The sequence below is a fragment of the Polypterus senegalus genome, chromosome 3 (assembly GCF_016835505.1).
Source record: "Polypterus senegalus isolate Bchr_013 chromosome 3, ASM1683550v1, whole genome shotgun sequence".
Classification (NCBI taxonomy): Eukaryota; Metazoa; Chordata; class Cladistia; order Polypteriformes; family Polypteridae; genus Polypterus; species Polypterus senegalus.
In genome coordinates this window covers 131071342-131093360 of record NC_053156.1, presented here as the reverse complement: position 1 = coordinate 131093360, position 22019 = coordinate 131071342, and the positions used below count along the sequence as shown (strand labels likewise).

Below are 22019 nucleotides of genomic sequence, written 5' to 3'. Positions count from 1 at the left end.
AAGATGGAGATTTTTACATTTTTAGTTTCTTCATCAAAGAGTCAGCTATCCCAATTTTCTTTAGTATTTATGTGATAATGATTTATGGTCAAAAATTACAGAGCTTGTAGTCTTCAAACACATGTAACTTCATTCTATATTATATATCTGTCATGTAGTTAAAATATAGGTCAAATAGTAAAGTGGTGTTTCAATAGCTTTCATAGGTAGTATTGTCAAATTCAAGTGATGTAAATGTGGCAATGATTGATTTCTTTCTGATAGTTGTTGAGTATCTCTGACTAATTTTAGTTCAAGTTTCTTACAATTAACATTTTTGAAAGACGTACCCGATGGAGTTTTATGATCTCTTTTGAAGTCTCAATGTATCACTATTGGCAGTTTTGAATCATGCTGAAGAGAAAATCTAGAGCTTTGCTAATAAATCACAGTGTCTGAGAAATCCTGAATAATTATAAAGTGCAAATAATGTAGCAGTGAAGTTGTTTTTAGTGTTCCTGTTTACTTTGTGCTTACTCAAGTAGGCTTAGATTGCATTCCTTTCCTTTTATATTATTATACTCATTTCTAGACAATTGATTTTTTTATATTTGAGGTTAACGTCAAAGGGCCTCAAGCAGCAGAATAATTGACCTGGTGCCTGACTCTTGCATTATTTGACTAGCTTGTATTAGGGATCTGTATAGCCTTCAGATGAGTAAAAGAGGAAAATATAAAAGAAATACACCTTGAAGTAACCATTTTCCAGTTAAATTTGAAGCCATAAACTAATATATAATTGAAGTCTCACAGAATGTTTCCGTGTATTAAGATAAATGAGTTTAGACATTCATCAATACTTTTCAATAGAAGGTTTTCAGATTTCAAACATTTATACAGTTTTCCCTATTCACAGTATAAAGAAAATTGAACTTTCCAACTATCCTTAAAGGCTATGAACTCTAAATTTCAACCAAATCTGTTCTCTGGGATATGTTGTTCCATGCAGATAGACAGACTTATAAACAGAGACATAACGGTAGATTTGGCAACTATAGTAGATGGTTTTCTCATTATAGGATAACTCGCCTAAAAGAGAAGTAGTTAATAGGTCAGATTATGCATTATTCTGCAATATCACCCCTTAATTAGAACATAGAATTTCAGGCTACTTAGTGTACATTTGTAGTGTTTGTGTTGTAACTATGTGTCTTTGATGTATATTGAAGTAGTTCACTTTGCAGCCTTGTGTTTCAACACTATAGCCACCAGTACTTTAGTATATCCTATAATAAAGTAAAGCTTTGCAATTCTGTAGCTCATAGGAGTTGGTAACTTTCATAATATCCAATGGTCTCTTTCATTTGATGTCTATAAACTTCATTAACACTTTTAATACTTTACAGAGAACATAATAATAGAATATGTCAATTCCTAATGATTTATTGAATTCAAAAAATACAAAATGTCATAGTATAAAAACAAACCATAATGGCCACCCTTGTTTTAAAAGTCACTTTGAATCAATCATCAAAACTATTTTAACCTAAAAATTCACACCTGCACTCAATGCAAGGTACAGTGCATCCGGAAAGTATTCACAGTGCATCACTTTTTCCACATGTTACAGCCTTATTTCAAAATGGATTAAATTCAATTTTTTCCTCAGAATTCTACACACAACACCCCAAAACGACAACATGAAAAAAGTTTACTTGAGGTTTTTGCAAATTTATTAAAAATAAAAAAACTGAGAAAGCACATAACATAAGTATTCACAGCCTTTGCCAAGAAGCTCAAAATTGAGCTCATGTGCATCCTGTTTCCCCTGATCATCCTTGAGATGTTTCTGCAGCTTAATTGGAGTCCACCTATGGTAAATTCAGTTAATTGGACATGATTTGGAAAGGCACACACCTGTCTATATAAGGTCCCACAGTTGACAGTTCATGTCCTAGCACAAACCAAGCATGAAGTCAAAGGAATTGTCTGCAGACCTCCGAGACAGGATTGTCTCGAGGCACAAATCTGGGGAAGGTTACAGAAAAATTTCTGCTGCTTTGAAGGTCCCAATGAGCACAGTGGCCTCCATCATCCGTAAGTGGAAGAAGTTTGAAACCACCAGGACTCTTCCTAGAGCTGGCTGGCCATCTAAACTGAGCTATCGGGGGAGAAGGGCCATAGTCAGGGAGTGACCAAGAACCCGATGGTCACTCTGTCAGAGCTCCAGAGGTCCTCTGTGGAGAGAGGAGAACCTTACAGAAGGACAACCATCTCTGCAGCAATCCACCAATCAGGCCTGTATGGTAGAGTGGCCAGACGGAAGCCACTCCTTAGTAAAAGGCACATGGCATCCCACCTGGAGTTTGCCAAAAGGCACCTGAAGGACTCTCAGACCATGAGAAACAAAATTCTCTGGTCTGATGAGACAAAGATTGAACTCTTTGGTGTGAATGCCAGGCGTCGCGTTTGGAGGAAACCAGGCACCGCTCATCACCAGGCCAATACCATCCCTACAGTGAAGCATGGTGATGGCAGCATCATGCTGTGGGGATGTTTTTCAGTGGCAGGAAGACTAGTCAGGATAAAGGGAAAGATGACTGCAGCAATGTACACAGACATCCTGGATGAAAACCTGCTCCAGAGCCTCTTGACCTCAGACTGGGGCGACTGTTCATCTTTCAGCAGGACAACGACCTTAAGCACACAGCCAAGATATCAAAGGAGTGGCTTCAGGACAACTCTGTGAATGTCCTTGAGTGGCCCAGCCAGAGCCCAGACTTGAATCCGATTGAACATCTTTGGAGAGATCTTAAAATGTCTGTGCACCCACGCTTCCCATCCAACCTGATGGAGCTTGAGAGGTGCTGCAAAGAGGAATGGGCGAAACTGGCTAAGGATAGGTGTGCCAAGCTTGTGGCATCATATTCAAAAAGACTTGAGGCTGTAATTGCTGCCAAAGGTGCATCAACAAAGTATTGAGCAAAGGCTGTGAATACTTATGTACATGTGATTTCTCAGTTTTTTTATTTTTAATAAATTTGCAAAAACCTCAAGTAAACTTTTTTCACGTTGTCATTATGGGGTGTTGTGTGCAGAATTCTGAGGAAAAAATGAATTTATTCCATTTTGGAATAAAGCTGTAATATAACAAAATATGGAAAAAGTGATACGCTGTGAATACTTTCCGGATGCACTGTATGTTAAAAAGTGAGTATGTGTTTTTTATATTGATGGATATAACTGCTTACAAGATCTTATTTTGTATATAGCTTCTGGGAATAACATCAACTAAAGTTATTAGGTATATTCAGTTTTTTCATAAAATGATAAATTGATAATATATTCATTTTTCCTTTCTAAACCAACTGTTTTTTTTTTGGTTTTTTTTGCCAAACGAATATTGTGTTTTTGGTAAACACTCTGCTATTAATGTGCTTTTTGTTCTGTGCTGATGTTCTGCCTCACTATTGTATGGTTTTGAGGCTACAGTTTTCAAACATAAAACATTTTGTTATTTTATTAAAGGATTACAAATGTTGTTTCTTTTTTTTAAAGGGCTGTTGGGCATAAAGTATATGGGTCTACATATAAAGATCAGATTGTTGAGTGCTTAAGAAAAGCTGCAGAACAATGTGACTGCTTGCAATGTTTCTTTCTCATACATTCAATGGGAGGAGGTAAGCTCTGCTTTCATAACATACATACCAATATGATGGGTAATTATAAGGAGCCGTGTCAAGCATTTGCGTAACAGTTGATTGATGTAAAGTTTTTTTTTCTTACATTATGTTTCAGTCAGATCTGCTTATTAGTTGTGCCTGTCTTACAAAGGTAACATTGTTTGAAGAAAGCTGAGTGTTCAAACAGCATTTTCACTCTAACTACCTAATGCTCCCATTTTATTTTCTGGTCACATAATTGCTTAGGACTCACATATAGACCACCAGTAATGAGGAGCTTGTCCTAAGTACAGGGCAATACTAGAGATGGTGTGCCCCAGTGATCCAGGTTTTCTTACGATTAATTTCTTCATTTTAGGTTAATCCTTGTTATTATTTGAACTCTTTTTAAATGGCTTTTCTCAGCACTCATGTGTAGTCTCTATGCAATTCAGTGTGTAGAAGTTTAATTTCTCTGTACTGCATCTAACTCATATTCTGTGTCATGTAGACAACTAATGGAGTAAAACTATTCTATTATAACTTTGTTGGAAATGCATATGGTAGTCTGCTGGGCTACCAGCTTTGCAATCCTGGTAGTCTAGGTATGATTTCTGGTAGCCCTTCTTTATATACAGTGTATATGGGTTGACTGTAACTTTTTACAGCAACTTTTATTTGTAAAGTTTTGCTGTACATTACTGCATAGCATTCAATCTTCTCATCAAGATGCCACTTGTGTTTAAATTGCAGTAGAATATTTCAGTAAACAGATCATTTTTAAGGGATCTTGTAATGTTGATGCATGGTCTTTTAAATGACCTTCTGGGATATTCTGAGGTGCAGTATATCATTTACAGCGTCATAAACGTTATGACCACAGTCAGTGATCTGTGTATACAGCTGCATTAAAACTTATAATGCTTGGATCATTAAGTGCTTACTTATGTTAGTAAGGATGAGATTTTAGGCCTGATAAAACATATTCATACTGTGCAGTGTTTGGACTAATATTAAGGAGCTTTTTCACAACCTCCAGTATTACCAGTGAAGGAGGCATTATTTTCTCTTAGGATCCCAGAGAAAATATCGGTTAATGGCGGGAATCTTATTTTTGTATTAGTAGGAATCCTCTTGTGCCCTTTCTGTGACTGTATAAGCTAAGTTCTGCTTGTAATGAAGTATAGCCCTTTGATTTCCAAAGGTTGATGACCATTTCCTAAGGCTAAACACTGTAATGTGAGCATTGTTGATACATTCACACCATGTTATCACCAAGCTACTGTGTATTTTAGGTCTTTTTCTCAGCTGTATCATGCCCTGTCACGTGAGAAGAGTTACATGCTGCATCAGTGTATATTTTTGTTTCCAAGTTGTACACTTCATTAAATGACTCCATGCTGTACCAGCATTTGTTACATCTTGCAGGCTGACTAGTATAACAAACAGTTTAATGTTATGGTGCTTTCTTACCTTTTCAATCCTGAAATTAGTCTTGCCTGAAAACAAAGGATCACTTTTTCTAGAAGCTATCTGCATGCAGCAGATTACATTCTCTGACTGGTTGTGATGCTGTCCTCTCACTACAGTCCTCACTGCTTTACAGCATACACTCTGTATTCTGCTGAAAAAATTCTTCCAGTGTATTTGAAACGTTTTGTCATAATACTGCTTTTAATTGTTTTTAATTCCTATTGTAACTAGCATTGAAGCAGTAATGGAATGGCTTGCCTTTTCCTATCTTTTTCTTTTTTTAAAAAAAGTATGCATTAATTCTTACCTTATTTATAATTCTTACATTATTTATATTGTGGCAAACAGTGAGAGGATATGGTTAACTTTTGGCATTCATGCCCTCCCTGCCTCAGTTGTTTTAGTGCTAGCACTGTTTCACAAGTGGGTGTGTGTGTTTTTAGATGGTGGTTACAGTAGACTGGCGTGCTGGTGCCTTTAAAAGTGACACACAAGATAAGCTGCTACATAAAGAATTGGGGTATTTGTTTTTATGAAATAATTTTTGATTAGGAAAATAAAGCACGAACCAAAGATTCAAAACATTTGTTATCCGCCAAGCTTTGTGAGTCTGTAGTTTTGGTTGTCCAAATTTAAAAACTGTTAGTCCTGGGCTTTTAGGCTACTGATTTATCCACACTGCCTAAAAGGAAACACAAAATAATCCGAAACATGCAGTAAATTGTTCCAGTAGTTCCCCATACTTCTTTGCTGCCACTACTTTTTGCACAAACCAGGAAGGTTTATTGTGAAAATCGTAAAAGAGAGCAAGCATATAGTACTAAATACAGAATCTGAAGAACTCGAGCTGTGCATCCAAAATCCCTATTCCAACTTTTAAACATTTAACCAGCTACACATAGTTATAAAGCAGCAAGAACATTCATTATCTTCCAAGCACTGTGATTATCTAGCTTGCATCTGATGTTCCTTTACTTATTATTATTATTATTATTATTATTATTATTATTATTATTATTGTTTTGTATCTAACTTGCAAAATAGTTTTCAATGCAAATTTCAAACCACTTGCAATTTAAATCATATTTTAATAAATATTAATGTTTTATGTAGATATACTGTCTGATTTACTGTTTTTATATGTTCATACATGCTAGCCTCCAACCAGTTCATTAACTCTGTCTAAAAATAGACAGTGTAGCACATTTCACATTCTTTGAAATGGAAGACAACAGCTTACTGCTTTATTGGGCTTTGTGTCTGTTGAGGCTTTCTTAAACCTAGCAGTACTAACAGGTTGACTCCTAGCACCGATTCATTTGTTTTGAAGTTTTCTTTCTCAAAAAACAAGTGACCTTTGAATCTTTAGCTTCCCTATATGATTTTTTTTCAAAGGGTTTTAACCACATATTGCAGTTTTAAAAATTAAAACTTCCTAGTTCATCAATCAATCTTAATATGTTACATCTTTGCTCTATAAGCTTGATTTTGATTTGTTTGCAAACGCACATGAACCCATAATAATAATACATTTTATTTATATAGCACTTTTCCTGTGCTCAAGCCATTTACAGAATATATACAAAGAACGGCAGGGTATACAGTATATAGCATTGTACAAACCAAATAAGTAAATAAAGAAGATTACAACAGTGAATTCAGAGAAAAAAGCCTAACAGACAACATAATTGATGGTCTAGCACACACATATACAGGTTACAAGAGCATCTTGACAGAGAGGTAAACTGAGAGAAGGGTAATAAGGTCAAGTAGAGCTAAAAGCCTTCCTGAACAGATGAGTTTTGAGTTGTTTTTTAAAAGAATTCATGGAGTCAGCTGATCTGATTAATTTCAGTAGGTCATTTCAGAGTCTGGAAACCTATGGTTTTATTATCTCCTAATTCTGATCACAGCTTATATTAGGTATACTTCTAAATGGGCCAGTAAGTGGTAAATTTCTAGAGATTAGTGTGAAGGACCAAACTTTCTGTTCGGTCTTAAAAGTAATGCTTATTGGTGATTGTGGGAGCCAGATGCAATCAGAACAAAGTTAGAAAGTAAGTTGAGTTGATCCATATTTCTTCTTTGCACTTCTGAGCGCATTGGTAGGGTATCACTAGATAGCAAGCCAGGGTTTCATTTTTAAGCAGTTCATAATCAACAGGGTATTTTCTTTGTCTAAGTCATAATAGGCGTGAAGTGCTTATGAGAAACACTGACTAATGAACCTATGCATGTCATGGCCAGTGGTACTTCATCGCTGATCCTTCAAACAAACTAGTAAATATTACTATGTCTTTTCATTATTTCAAAGCAGTGTCAGAACCTTGTTTGTTTAGCCTGGGCAGCTTTTTCTGCTTGTCTCCTCTGCTTTATGATCATAGTCTGCTGGTTAGCATCCTGTATTTGTGAATAGTCGGCAAGGTGCTGCAGGCTAAAGACCATAGTGGGCACATTTGCTAGGTCCATTATCTTTTGCTATTAAAATCCTGCTGTCTACACCAACCACTGTAAATTAATCTCCAAGAATTTAAGAACATTTTGGCTGTAGCCAAAGGACCCCATTTAAATTTCAAGTCAATTGTTAATCTTCTGTAAAAATAACTGTAAAGATGGTGTGCCCTATGGTGGAAGAAGATTGACTTTTTCCTCCCATCAATTCTGGTGCTCTAAGGGATGTTATCCTTTAGGATGGGTGGACCTTTGTGTATCTTGCCTGGAAGTGGCAGAGGTAGGGTGGAAATGATGCTAGATTTCCGGCCTAACTGGTTGTGTTCCTCAGTTCTACACAGGTAAACGGAAACTCTGCGAATAATCATTCTTCATCTTTACTACTACCCCAATTTACACTTAAAATGGTCTCCATAAGAGACTCTCCATTCCGATGTTCACGGCGCTCACAATATGCCATCTTATCATATATCTTATGAAATTATGTTTTGCATTTTAAAACCTAAGCTCTGAGGAGTAATTATGGTATGTATCAGTATTTTTTATTATTATAATAATGTGCTTGTCTTTGATGCTGTGTTTTAGGTACAGGTTCTGGTTTGGGCACTTTGGTGTTAAACATTCTGAAAGATGAATTTCCTGAAGTATATAGGATTGTTACTTCAGTTTATCCATCAGCAGAAGATGATGTTATTACATCACCCTATAATAGTGTTCTTGCTATGAGAGAGTTGACAGAACATGCAGATTGTGTCCTACCAATTGAAAATCAAGTGAGTATGTATTTTTAGCATCTAGGCATCTAGATAACTTACACAATACCTTTTGATTGTGCCTTAATTTTGCTTTTCCAAACTGAAACATGTCAGCTGTGCATGCTAAACGCGGCACTTGCTATTTCTGAGTGTGTGCATTAGTTCAACCTGTATATGTCCAAGTTATAAATTAAATTGAAATCGGATTTTTTACAACGCATTTAGAGATTTTAAATATATAAAGTCCATGAAGATCCCAGTTTAAAATATAGAAGACTGGATTATGGAATCCTAAAATCATTATGAATTTAATTAAGTTGTAAAAATTACCATTTTAGACTTTTGCTATCCTAGTATAACACTTTTCTTCATTTTGTAATAACATTATATTGTGACATTTGTAAATTAAAAGTGGAATTAGAATGTACAAGGCATCCCTGTTTCTCATGTTGTCATTAGGTCATCTGTTTGTCACTGAAGTAGGATGATTGTCACCTCATGTAAACAATGCATTACAAGACAATACATATGATGTATGCCTGTATAAATTAAGGTTTATGTAAGATCTGTCTGAAGCACTATCAATTCTGCAACTCTACACACCTTCAAAATGTTAATTCAGTAATAAAACTTGCATACTTTCAATAAAACAGGCAAGTGACTTGCTAAAGCTATATTGTTGCATAATCTGTATTTTCAACAGATAAAAACCTTTTGACTAACTAAGCACTCTTTGTGAAAAAAAATTCAAGCAGGCAGTCTAGGTTATAGTAGTGACCTACGGCCCATACTCTTATTTCCTCCATCCCAATAATACCCTTGTTTCCTCCATCCCATGTGTCTATTGTAATTTCAGTGTATTATATTTTATTTTTTTAAGAATTAGAATAAGAATCAATTCTATTTTAAATTAGTTTCTAGTTTATTGATTTTTTTTACGTGTGAAGCAACTGTTTTATTAGTAAGAAGACCCTGTGGGGACATGGTATAATTTTTTTTTTCTTCTGGAAGACAAGCGGGTGAACACCACTTACTATCTTGCGTCCACCACATATTCTCGCCTGCACACCAGATATTTTAATGTCACACCAGAAAATATTACATCCACACCGTGTACCTTGAGATGAGCACCAAATACGATTGTGACTATACATCATTTTGTTTGATCAGAGCATACCGCAGAAATAGATGTTATCAAGTTTATAACAAGTTTACATTAAAACCCTGACTGTTAGATGCGTGAAGCAGTTGCGCTAACCACTGCACTACTCTGTAGTAAAAGGTAATTAAGTTAGCTAGTTACTCATAGCTACTTACTAGCTTGCCGCCAGCTTCTTATCTAACAAGGTGCAAGAGCAATTTGTATTCCACATTTTTATTGCCTGTGAATATTCCTCATTCTGAAGCAATAGACTAATTTAATTTTCTGGCAAACTTTCCGAAGCAATATGCTAGTTTAATTCTCTGGCAAACTTAGCACATTCGCTTTATTACACCAATGGACTATGGTATTTAACATACATTCTAAAAGGTTAAATATCTTAGCATTTTCAATGTTGTGTGACAAGAGACATGCCCTTGTTAAAATGAGAAGATTTTTGCCTGACCAAACTTGAATATCCTAATCCACTGGCAAACCTGGCACATTGATCCTCCATTGCACTGCACAGAAAAAACTGCAATAATTACAGGTCACAGCAGAGAGTTAAATCAGATTGAAAACAGTTTTTAATATCATGTTTTTGATAAAATTATTAAGTTTCCGGGTACATTAACATGCAGTTTAATGTGGAAGTCTCTTTTAAAGTAACCCAGCATGATTCAATCATTGACTGAACATTGAACAGCAGAGTTTCACCTGTACTTTAGATATTAGAGATTATAAACTTTTCTAGGGCTTAGCATACCTGCATTAGACTGGGAAAAAGTTGCATGGAATCAAAATGTGAAACATGAATTACTCTCAAAACGTGTTCAAGTAAGAAGCTGGCTGTGAACTAGTAAGTAGTTGTGAGTAGTTAGTTACCTAACTAATTCAGATGCCATTTAATAAACAGTAGTGCAGCTTCATGGATCCAACTACCTAGGTTTGAATGTGAACATTTATAAACTTGTCAATATCTATTTTTGTACAGTGTATCTATATACTGTGAAATATGACAGCCCGGACACACACAGGTGGACACCGTTTCAATCATCACCCCACGTTTATTTACAATATAGTACAAATGTTAAGTGCACCGCCACCAAACCCCCAGTCTCCCCAAAGTCAAAAAGTCACTGTCCACACACACACAAACACTCGGGCCTCTCCTCGCCTCCTCTGCCACGACCTTGTCCTCCTCCTCACCGGACTCCAGCCTTGATTGCAGGGCGGCGGCTCCTTAAATAGGTGGCTGATTGCCGACCGCACCCAGCCACCTGTGACAATACGTAATATCAAACTGTTAAGCAGTATGTTCTTTTCACATACAATGATGTATGCATGCAATGTTATTTGGTGCTTATCTCAAGGTATGTGGAACACCTGTAATATTACCTGGTGTGACCTTACAGTATCTGGTGTGCACCAGTTTGTTCACCAGAAAAAAAAAAAATTATACCATATCCCTGCAGGGGCTCCATATATTGATAATACAGGTTTTCTTATAAAATATTGTGTGTGCTTTTTTTTTTTTTTTAGGCATTAGTTGATATTGCCAACAAAATAAAGCTCATGTCCCATTCTGGAAAGGTTGGAGCAATAAAACAAGAGACAGCAATAATTTCTGGACAGGGTGGTGTTAGTGTGCAGGAGAAACCCTTTGATGCAATGAATAACATAGTGGCTAATTTACTTCTCAGTTTAACAAGGTATGAATACTGTTTTCTTTTTATGCATACATATTTGACATGAAACGTTCTTAAAGATTGTATGTTGAATTACATCTGATGACTTATAAAGAGATTCTAAGTTTATGACCATCTAAAGAAACATTTTTAGATAATAAGATCCATCTATTCACCCATACACTGAACTAACTTTCTTACTTTGATATAATATAACCTGGAACCTATGCCTTTAGCATTGAAAACCAGTCAGGAACCACACTTGGAAAGTGTAGCAGACCCTTGTTTAGCACATACACACCCATGAAACTGTAGCAGTCTTGTTTAAAGATCACAGTCACCCTTCCACTTTGTCTTTTGGCATATAAGAGAAAATTGGGGACTTGAGAATGCCCACTAGGATAGAGTTAGAACTTGAAATCTCCAGGCAGTGTAGTGGGCCATAAATCCTCTGTCTCTGGAGCTCAAAGAGAGCACCACCATCCTTCATGCCACTTTGTAGGCCTAAATTGTAATATGATGTATAATGCTAAATATTTTAGTTTCACTATAGGGTTTTATTCTACTTTAAACCATTATCAAAATATTACAAACAAGTAAATAGAACCGTATTTGTGTGCATTTTCATTAAGTGCATGGACTTTGATTAACTCACAGCTGACATTTTATATAAATGTGAAGCTCAGACTTTTGCTATATTGATTTCTTTGCATCAAGCAAATACATTGTACATGGCATTTAGAAATTATTTTCTGATTTATTTGGGTTGAAGGGAGCACTTCGTGCTTTCTTGTTATTTTGGGAGTTAAGAAAAGAAACTGAAAGTACAGAAATGTATTAATTTCACCCAGCAACAAATCAAACTTGTTTAAAGGGAGAGTCTGGACAATTTCATTGGTCTTGATGTAATTTCTGGCATCTGGCAACTTTCGCAGCATATTTGTTGAAGGAGTGCTTTTTTAATACTGAATCTAGTATAAACAAAGAAAGATATGAAACAAGCAAATGCCAATAAAGCAATAGTGATGAGATGTTTTATTTACACAGGCCAGTATTATATGGTTGTTATGATTAAAAGACAACAGATCTCCAACGTATGTATTTAACAACTAAGTACAATTTTTCACAACTAAGAACAATTTTTTTTGGTCACCATGCTGTAACACTAACATGTTTATCATGAATAATATATATATGTCTTTGCCTTTTCTTTGACTATACACATTTATTTAATGACAAACTGTCATTTTTGAATTCCCTACTACCTAACCTTGCCTTTATCCAAATATCTTTTTTTTTGTTTTGTTTTCAGGCATTATAAACTGCATAAATGATTAAACTGATAGAACTAAATGTAGGAAATCTGCACATTTTTTTTAAATGATAAAGCCATTGAAGTTCAGTAGAGGGCACTAGAATCCAGATGAATTGAAATTAAAATTTATGCTAATATTTTCAAATTCCCTTTATATATCAGAAATTGGAAACTTATAAGTACATAGTTCTTTCTTACATCATACGTCTGAAAATTTTTAAATGTAGTTAAATGTTAAAATTGTGTTGTCCAAAATTTTAGGGAAACATATTTGCCCAATACAGCATTCCTAGGATCGTAAATCTTTAAATGAGTGAAGTACTGTTTTATTAGTCTTTACATTATACTCAAAAAGCAGCACTCTGGTTTAAGCATTTGGAATAGAAATACAAAATCGCATGTCCATTTTTATTACTGTATTTTTCAAAATTATTTTATTTTAAAGAACATTTGGCAAACATGTAAACATTATGTATACTGTATAATTTATTTTCATCTAAATAGCTAATTAAATGCATTTTTACATTGTTTTGCCTGTTTCAAGCTACATATTTTGACCATATTGCATTGCATTGTATTGTTTTTGTAATTTGTGATATGCAAAATATTCATAGGGAATAAACTATTTTTGGCCTATTCTGCATTAGCTAGCAATTTATAAAAAATGTAAAGTTTCAAATTACAAGTAGTAAAGTTTGTTACTTGAGGATTTAGCTATATATAAATATGTACAGGCTAGATAAGATAATTCTTTCCCTGTGTTGGCTGGGTGAGAAAGAGGAAATTTGGTAAAGAGTAGTTCTATTTATCAGCAAAGTTTAACTACAAACTTGTGGCATTTAGTACATAAATATTGTTAGCAGTGGAAAGCATCTCTCTTTGTAATTTTATTGGGTTTTTTTTTTTCTTTCTAGTGCAAGTATTCCAAATTGCAGTAGATAACTTGGTTTGACTCCACTGGGCAATGTCAGAAATTATATGTCAAAAAGACTTGAGGATAAAAGTGCCCATGTGCTATACTTTAAGCCTGTATTTTTAAAAACAAACCTGTGCATAAAGAACAAACAGATTATGTTTTATAGATGTATGTAAATATGTTTCAAGTATTTAAAGCTCATTTTTTGTTTTATAGTAATCCTGTAAAACTTTAGTTAACTGTTAAATATACTTTATGCAGAACATCTGTAGGGTGAAAATTTTGCCAAGAAACCAACAGTTTATAAAGGAATAACCCCTGTGCTCAAAAAATAAACTTTGAAAAACAAACAGATATATGATATTTATAGATGTATGAAAATAAACCTACAGATGAATTTCAAGTCCATTTTGCCCAAATTGAATTGCAGCAACTTACGCAGCACTTTGTATGGCCCCTGTGTTCTTGCTCATCCTCAAACACCAATAGGGTGAAAATAACTACTGGTGCCAAGAAACCACTGACAGTTTATAAAAGGAATACTCCATGCTGAATGATGTTACAGGCAGCATAAATGAGACCCTTTCATATATATATATATATATATATATACATAATATGTTTTAATATGTTGCTTACCCCTTGAAATTTTGTAGTGGTGGTCAAAAAGGTTTTGCTCTGTTTTCTTGGGAAAAGTATATGACCAATGCGGAACAATGGCAATTGATGTGAAAAACATCCATGGAAAAAAGAAAAAAAAATCAGGAGTGGGCTCCGACCATATTAATACTATCGCATATACAGTATATATATATATATATATATATATATATATATATATATATATATATATATATATATATATATATATATATATATATATATATATATATACATAATATGTTTTAATATGTGTAGATAGAGGAAAAGGTCATCAGAACTATTTCCAGTTGTTCAATATTCCTCAAATATCATTTTTTGTTTCTAATCATAACTAGTTGATAATATCGGGACACAATCATTTATCTCTATAATCAAACTTTATATTAAAATTACATTTTTGCACTTAGGTAGGTCGAAAACGGTAGTGGAATTTTTTCATGATTATATATGTATTACCTAGATTATATGCAAAGTAAAAAGAGTTGTAGTCGCATAATAATGTAGAAAAAGTGTTAGTATTGTATAATATTTGTTTCAATAAATTGCTATAGATAAAACTGCATTTAGCTACATTTAATTATGATAACGATGTTAAAGTAGCAAATATAATCAATAAACCAAATGATCTTACTACTAATTAAGAATTTGGTTGAATTGAAAAGTTGTAGCTACTAGAGTTTAAAGCAAAATTATTTAAGGTGTTTAGCTGATTCTAAATAACACTTAGATAGTTTCCTAAAAAAATGTAATTTCTTTTTACAGTTCTGCCAGATTTGAAGGTTCATTAAATATGGATCTTAATGAAATTACTATGAATCTTGTCCCATTTCCAAGGCTTCACTATCTAGTATCCAGTTTAACTCCCTTGTACACACTGGCTGATGTTAATATTCCCTCTAGGAGGTAAGGTATACCTTGTGCTATTTTTAAAAATGTGCATGTCTGTTTGCTTTTTCATGGGTACAGGATATTAACGTAGATTTTGGAAATTTTCCACAGGTAGTAATAATGATCTCTTTCAGCTGTAGTAGGCAGAGCATGCATTTTTTAATTAATTTTCTTCCAAATCAGTCCTAAAACGCATTTAAAACATAATATAACATAATTAATACTGTTGAAACCTTGTTATTAAGTACTAGGATGGAAAAATCACTTATCTCTTTTAATAGTTTAAAAAAATATGTGAATTTAAGTAGAAAAAAGATAGTTTCCTATTTTGCATATGTTTAAATAAATAAATATCTTTTATAATGTATTAAGTTATTTTATCCTTTAATTGTAATAATTGTAGTTGAAGTTCTTCAATAGGTATTAGTAAAGCGGGGTTGCACTGCAAATATGAATTGTTTAATGGTAAGATGTCTATCAGTTAATTCTGTGTATGAAAGAACAGGTAATAGAGGAAACATTTATTATTTGTCTCTCATTTTAACACTGATATTATGTAGTATTTCAGTGTGAAAAATTAATCTGTTTTTTATTTGTGGTGCCTCTCTATTCGTCAGATAGGCTGGATCAAATGTTTTCTGATGCCTTTAGCAAAGATCACCAGCTAATTCATGCTAACCCAAAGCATGGCTTGTATTTGGCCTGTGCACTTATGGTACGAGGAAATGTTCAGGTCTCAGATCTCAGAAGGAATATTGAAAGGTGAGGAGCATATTTTTATTTTTCACACTCTTATCTTGAAATCATTGCAGGAATTCAACTTAGTTTTTTTTTGTTTTTGATCATCACTGAAGTGCATTGTTTATTAATGATTAGAAACCTGAAAAAGCTTGTCTGTAAAAACTGCATTTTAAATATCTCTGTGCAAGTTTTACACAGATGAATTTACTGGTAGGAATTACAGGGATGGACTTTTTAATTAAAATAAATGTTTTCTTACCTGCTTATCTAGTTCAAGGACATGGGGAGCTGGTACCTATCACATTAACTTTGTGCACAAGGCCAAAAACAACACACACTCATGCACATACTCACTGATAATGCAACTTTCATGTCTTTTGGGGCTAGTGAAGGAAGAAAAACTCACAGAACCAGGACTAATATCTAAACTCGACACAGACAAGTGACAGTGCTAGGATTAAAGGAAATGCTGTAGGGCATATGATGGTTTGGGATGGGTGGGAGTATATTTACGTAACTACTGTTCTGCTAACTTCAGAGATTTCTTAATTTTGCCTTATGAAATCATTCCCAGCAAAATGAATAGTCTCAGAAATTTTAATTGTTCCTATTTAAAAAAAACATCAGTTTTAACTAATGTACATTACTGTCCAAAAGTTTGGAATCACCCAGAAATGTTCATGTTTTTGATAGAAATTGATATAAGGTGTAAATTGATTTATTAAAATTGGCAATATGGTACTAATATTGCAGATGGCTATTGCTATTCGAAAAGATTTATAATGTATTATTTATATATGACTACAAAAGCCTATTTTCAGCAGCCATTACCCCAGTGTTCTAATGGTAAACGGTCTTAACTCATTCTTTTTTGTTCTCCATCTTCTTCACCATGGCAGTCCATATCCCACTTGATAATGCATTTGTGCCGTCTACTGTATAGTTCCCTCATCCACACCTGTTCTGACTAAAAATGTAATTATTGCACAACATACCTTATTTAACCAATTTTGTTTTTACTCCTACACTCAGTGCATTTGTACTTGATCGGTGAAGAGTATTGTTTGCTGTACTGTTAGTTCACATTATGCTCTATAGAGATTTTGTGAACATTCCTGATGTTTTTGCTGTGCTTGTGGAAAGCTTGTAGTATATAAACAGGGAAAAAAATGTATGGATTTTTAAAAGTAAACTTATTACGCCTACTTTGGAATAAAACTTGGGGACTAGTACAGGACAGTGGGCATTGTGTCAATCTCAAATGAAGTCACCTTCAGCTACAGCAGGCTGATGTGTTTCTTAAGAAAGCTTTTTCGTTTTGGACATACAGTATTTGATCGAGGCTAGTGTCTTGTAACTTTATGAAAGGCAACTTACTTAGAAGATGGATAGATATTACTTTTACACTATTAAACTGAATAACAGGTTTCAGCCACACTAACATAGTTATAAAGGTTTCTGTAATAGCCAATTAAGATTTAAACACAATTAATTTAGGATGACCTAAGAGAGTTTACCATTAGGACACTGGTGGGGCTGCTGAGAAAGGGGTTTTACAGTCTTGTGAATGTGGGTAATTATAAATTATTCACTTCAAGCAGTAATAACCATTTATAACATTAGTAATGTCTTGACTGTATTTCTAAAGCCAATTTAATGGTACCTTGGGTTTTTTAAAAAAAGTAATAATTTATCAAAAACAGGACAAATTCTGGGTAATTCCAAAGTTTTGCATACTGTTGCAGTGGTTGCTTAGGTTATGTCTCTCCTCCTGTTTCCAGTTTCTCATGCTCTGTATCACATCAAGATCTCATGAAAAATGATGCTATGAGAGATTCATGTTAATTCTTCCTCTCACCTCCACATTTTTTTAAATAGTCTTGCATTTTAACTGTTTTAAGTGTTTTGTATGTAATATTTTTAGCTGTGCCTTATAATTCAGTGTCCTTACTAAGTGGTATTCCATTGCAGACTCAAGCCTTCTCTGTCATTTGTTTCATGGAATCAAGAAGGATGGAAAACTGGACTGTGTTCCATTCCACCTGTTGGACATTCACATTCTTTGCTTGCCTTAGCAAACAATACATGTGTCAAGCCCACCTTCATGGAACTGAAAGAGAGATTCATGAAATTGTACAAGAAAAGGGCGAGTTATTTTCTGCAACTTTTTCTATGAGCTTTTCCCTATTGTTAAAAGTGTACAATGGATGTATAATTTTATCTCATCTAACATTTATGTTTCTTTGTGCCTGTATTAAAATGGAAAGCAGTGCTAAATACACTAGATTGGCATTAGCAACAATTTCCATTACCTCCTTGGGAATTTACATATGCTGGCAGATTACCTGGGATATATTTAATCACCCAATGTGCTAGATGCACAACCCTTTGTATCTACTTGCTGTCAGTCAGAAGTTCTAGCATCCTACTAGAATTATAAGCCAGTTGCATTAAATTAGAGAATGAGCCTTTCAGCATTTTATGGAAATGTCATTTTTGCCATTATTGCCTGCAAACAAATCCTTTAATACTATTAAAAGATGAGGTAAAAGATGTTCTGTAATTGGACCACTACTTCTTTTTTGTTTTCCTCCTGAGGATTTTTTTACCTCTGTTCTAGCAGTAAAATACTCACCATACTTCCAACAGTCTGTTGATCAATCACACAATTTCCTCCACTTTTCCTTAAGAAAGATTCTAGCAATATTTAAATGTATTCACTTAGGGCAAATGCCACTGTGTTCACAGAAAGTAAATCTTCTTTTTTAAGAACACATCAGAGATCACATATCTGAATGTGACTATTTTCATCCTAGTTGCTTCACACTTTGCTGTAAACTATTCCATTGTCCAACAGAAATCACACTTGAAGGACACAAAAAGGGCATTATCTGCAAGCAGCAAAAATTTAACCCAAAGTGTAGCAGCTGTAGGACTCCATTGCTTTGTAGCACCTCTTATAAGATGATTGAGGTTCATCAACTTTCTCAGGTCCAAAAACAGGTGTAGGCAAGAGTGACAAACTTCTGTGATGTCTCCGTTATTTGTATAAGTTTAAAGATGAAGTCCATTGTTCTGTGGCTAAGTGCATTCTAAATTTCTTTTCTGGCACCCTGGCATAAGGGTTCTGAGGGAGACTGAAAAGAACAAGTCCTTCAAACTTTTTCATCTTTTAATTTTCTACTTAAGTGGACTTGTTTGATTTAAATTCTTTTTTCTTTTTAATAATTAATAATAATAATTCAGAAATAGCACTTTTTGAACTTAAAACTTTCAGTGGTTAAATGGATCACCACTGTTTGTTTTTTTCTCATGAATAATATGTAGTTTTGTTTCTGTTTCTGAGCTGTATGTATGTGTTACAATTACCCACTTTCCTGAATACCACACTTGCAGCACTATATTAAAAATACAATTTTTTCATTTATAGGTTTTTTTATTTGATATCAATTGGGCGACTGCGTATTCAGAAAATTATGTATAAACTAATTCATTGAGAGTTAAGTAGATTAAGGTTAACTTATTGATTTTTTTCTAAAAACAGGTGATATTTTAATTTCAGGCACACCTACACCATTACTTGGATGTGGATGGAATGGAGCAAGAGTGTTTCACTGAAGCTGTCTCATCACTATCGTCCCTTATACAGGAATATGATCAATTAGATGCAACAAAGGGGTTAATAATGAAAGATGCACCTAGACTTAATATAGCTGTATAAGGTACAGTAGTGAATTATGATTATTTGCAAACCCAGTAGTTCTTTAACACATAACGTTTGGACAAAACATACAGTATGTAAATTCTTTGTAATGTTCTCTTTGGAGAAATGTATGGGCAATTGATGAAGCAAAGCAAACATTTGATGTAAATTCTTTTAAGGCATTGGACCATCACAAACCACCAGTTTGAAAAGGAGTGAAAAGGAAGAAGTGGTAATTTAATCCATAGTTGTATTTTCCTAATGACTTTTATGCCAAAAGTACCTTAACAAATGGTTTGACTGAAGATTAAGCATTTTTGTCATAAAAGCCTCTGCTGAATATGTATCAATAACCATCCCTCTTACAGAGTTATTGTATCTGCCCATCATTTTTATACATGGCCATAAAGTTGGAAAGTTAATTGGTTAATTAAATCAATAACCACACCTGATTTTAAAAGATTTTCTATTTTTCATTTACCAAGTATTAAAAGCGGTTTTGTAAACATAAATCAAATCACTAAAACATACATCACTAAAGTATAAAGTTTGCATGTTTCATTATTTCAGATTTGAATTTCAAACGTTTACTTTCCAACAACACTGATCTCACTGTTATTATCTGTGACTGAATTGATTAGGATGTCATTTAACATCCTTCCATTTTCTAAAAATTGTTTTTAATCAAGTTAACGATAACAGAGAGGTGGAGTTTGTCCTCACAACTTCAGATTGAACTTGAAAACTGAATAAGTCTACGTTCCAAAAAAACGTTGCCTACCAGTGGTCAAATGATTAACTGATGTTGAACATTTTAAAGCATGTTAAATGGCATTTGCAAGGTCTGTAAGCACCTGTAATTTGCTGTGAATTTCCTTTTAAATGGAAAAGAAATAGCATTTAAATACATCTTACTTGGGATTAAGAATTATAAACCAGACAGTTTTTTAGTGTTACAGATTTATAGCTTATGATAAACCCTATGAATCTGTCAGACATATCTAGGCCTTATTCAAAATTTGCTTATGCAAGATGTGCTTTGTTGTTTGTTAGTCCTATTTTCTTAATTTTGTTAAGTTTCTACAATTATTGTATTAAGTGCAAAATTTAGCAAATAATCATTTGCAGTTGGAGCTGTTGATGCAAATGATTGTCAGTTAGTTAGTCTTTATTTCTTGTAGTACCTTTCACAGAGATCTTCATTATAAAAGCACTTTGAAAAGCATATATGAATACAATGTAACACATAACAAATAATGATTAAATGATAGAACTAATCACCGACTTGTATTCTGGTATGAAATCATATAGAGAAAAATGAATTGAGGGTATTTTCTGGGGTATATACAGAAAAAACAATTTTAAAATAATTACATAAAAGGATAACAGTTTCAAGATAAAATTTCAACATTTTAAGTGAAAAAAGTTTCAAAGGTCAGGTGCAACTTATGGAAATTTCCATTTTTCAATAATTTACAGTGGTACGAAAAGATCATCAAGAGATCTTGCCTGGCCTGTTTGTGTGTATGTTGTATTCTGCAGTGTGAGAATTTTACATGTTAGTATTTGAATGTGATTTTATATTAAAAAGGAAGCTAATGTAATTTCCTGATTGAAGGGTAATGAGATTAAGTTTTCCTCAAGACATTGTCATCAATTATTTGTACCTGATGCAATTCTAAAAATCTGACTAAAGTATTTTCATAAAGATGTTATCTTTTTAGCTGCTGAAAAATGTTGAATGTATTTATTATTTTGGCACTCTGTTTATTGATATTTAAAATGCAAACAGGTAACCAGGAAAATTATATTTTTATAGTACGTGTTTTTTCATTACTGCAGTATATTTGCTGTGATACACCAAAACTTTTGTAATGTTACATGACCAATCAACCAAAATTTGAGCCGAGATTTTTTAAATTTTTTTTGGAGTGTGGCCATTTTTATGTTGTTTGTTTAGAAGAGTGTGTGTATTCTTGCTGTTAAAAGTGATTATCTTAACAATATTGTTTGCTTATTTTGCTTTGATGTGTATGCTTACATTTTTGTATAAAATAAATTATTTTTATGCTAAAATACTTTTACATTTTTTTCACATTTCACTTTGTGACTTTTGGTAGTGTTTTTATGGTCCTTGTATATAAACGTAATTTTGTGGCTCATTTTGAAGACAGAGGTTTATAGTGTACATTAGTGGAAGAAACAAGATGACTTTTCAGCATATCGAGTGCACATGTGACTGATATTTCCAACGTGCGCATCTTTATATCTTTCTTGATTTGTTCCATTGATTCAGTAGCTCTGTCATACTTGTGAAATCTAAACCTTTACATCTTTTTTTATTGCTTAATTAGCTTTATTTGTGCAGATTCACCCACACATGGACACTGGAGAATTTTTAAAAACAAAACAAATCATAAGATGTGTACAAAGTGTAAGATATTAAAAATTATAATAATAAACAACTGACTTTCAGTTATACACTAAGATGTTATTCACCACTAGCAGTCTCTCTAATATTTATTGATTTATACAGGATCACTCCTTTATTTATAATATTATACTTTAGTTAAGTGATATTGCATTTATTATTGTTTTGCTATGTTTTAAACAAAGATACCAAACCTAAAACTGATGCCTTCCT

General features: G+C 33.6%; 1 protein-coding gene across 3 annotated transcripts in view; it reads left to right on the top strand.

Moving 5' to 3' along the window:
• tube1 (tubulin, epsilon 1) overlaps positions 1 to 21459 on the top strand; it is a 32184-nt gene extending 10725 nt beyond the window's left edge. Inside the window, exons 6-12 of one of the 3 annotated variants that reach the window (XM_039747948.1) lie at positions 3538 to 3659; positions 8151 to 8338; positions 11004 to 11173; positions 14806 to 14946; positions 15553 to 15693; positions 17644 to 17818; positions 19235 to 21459. In XM_039747948.1, coding sequence (XP_039603882.1) covers positions 3538 to 3659; positions 8151 to 8338; positions 11004 to 11173; positions 14806 to 14946; positions 15553 to 15693; positions 17644 to 17818; positions 19235 to 19393 — 1096 coding nt within the window. In that variant the 3' untranslated portion in view covers positions 19394 to 21459. Of the gene's footprint in view, positions 1 to 3537; positions 3660 to 8150; positions 8339 to 11003; positions 11174 to 14805; positions 14947 to 15548; positions 15694 to 17643; positions 17819 to 19216 lie in introns of those variants that run through there. The other 2 variants (XM_039747949.1, XM_039747950.1) reach the window with 2 other exon arrangements.
• The last annotated feature ends 560 nt before the right edge of the window (positions 21460 to 22019 follow it).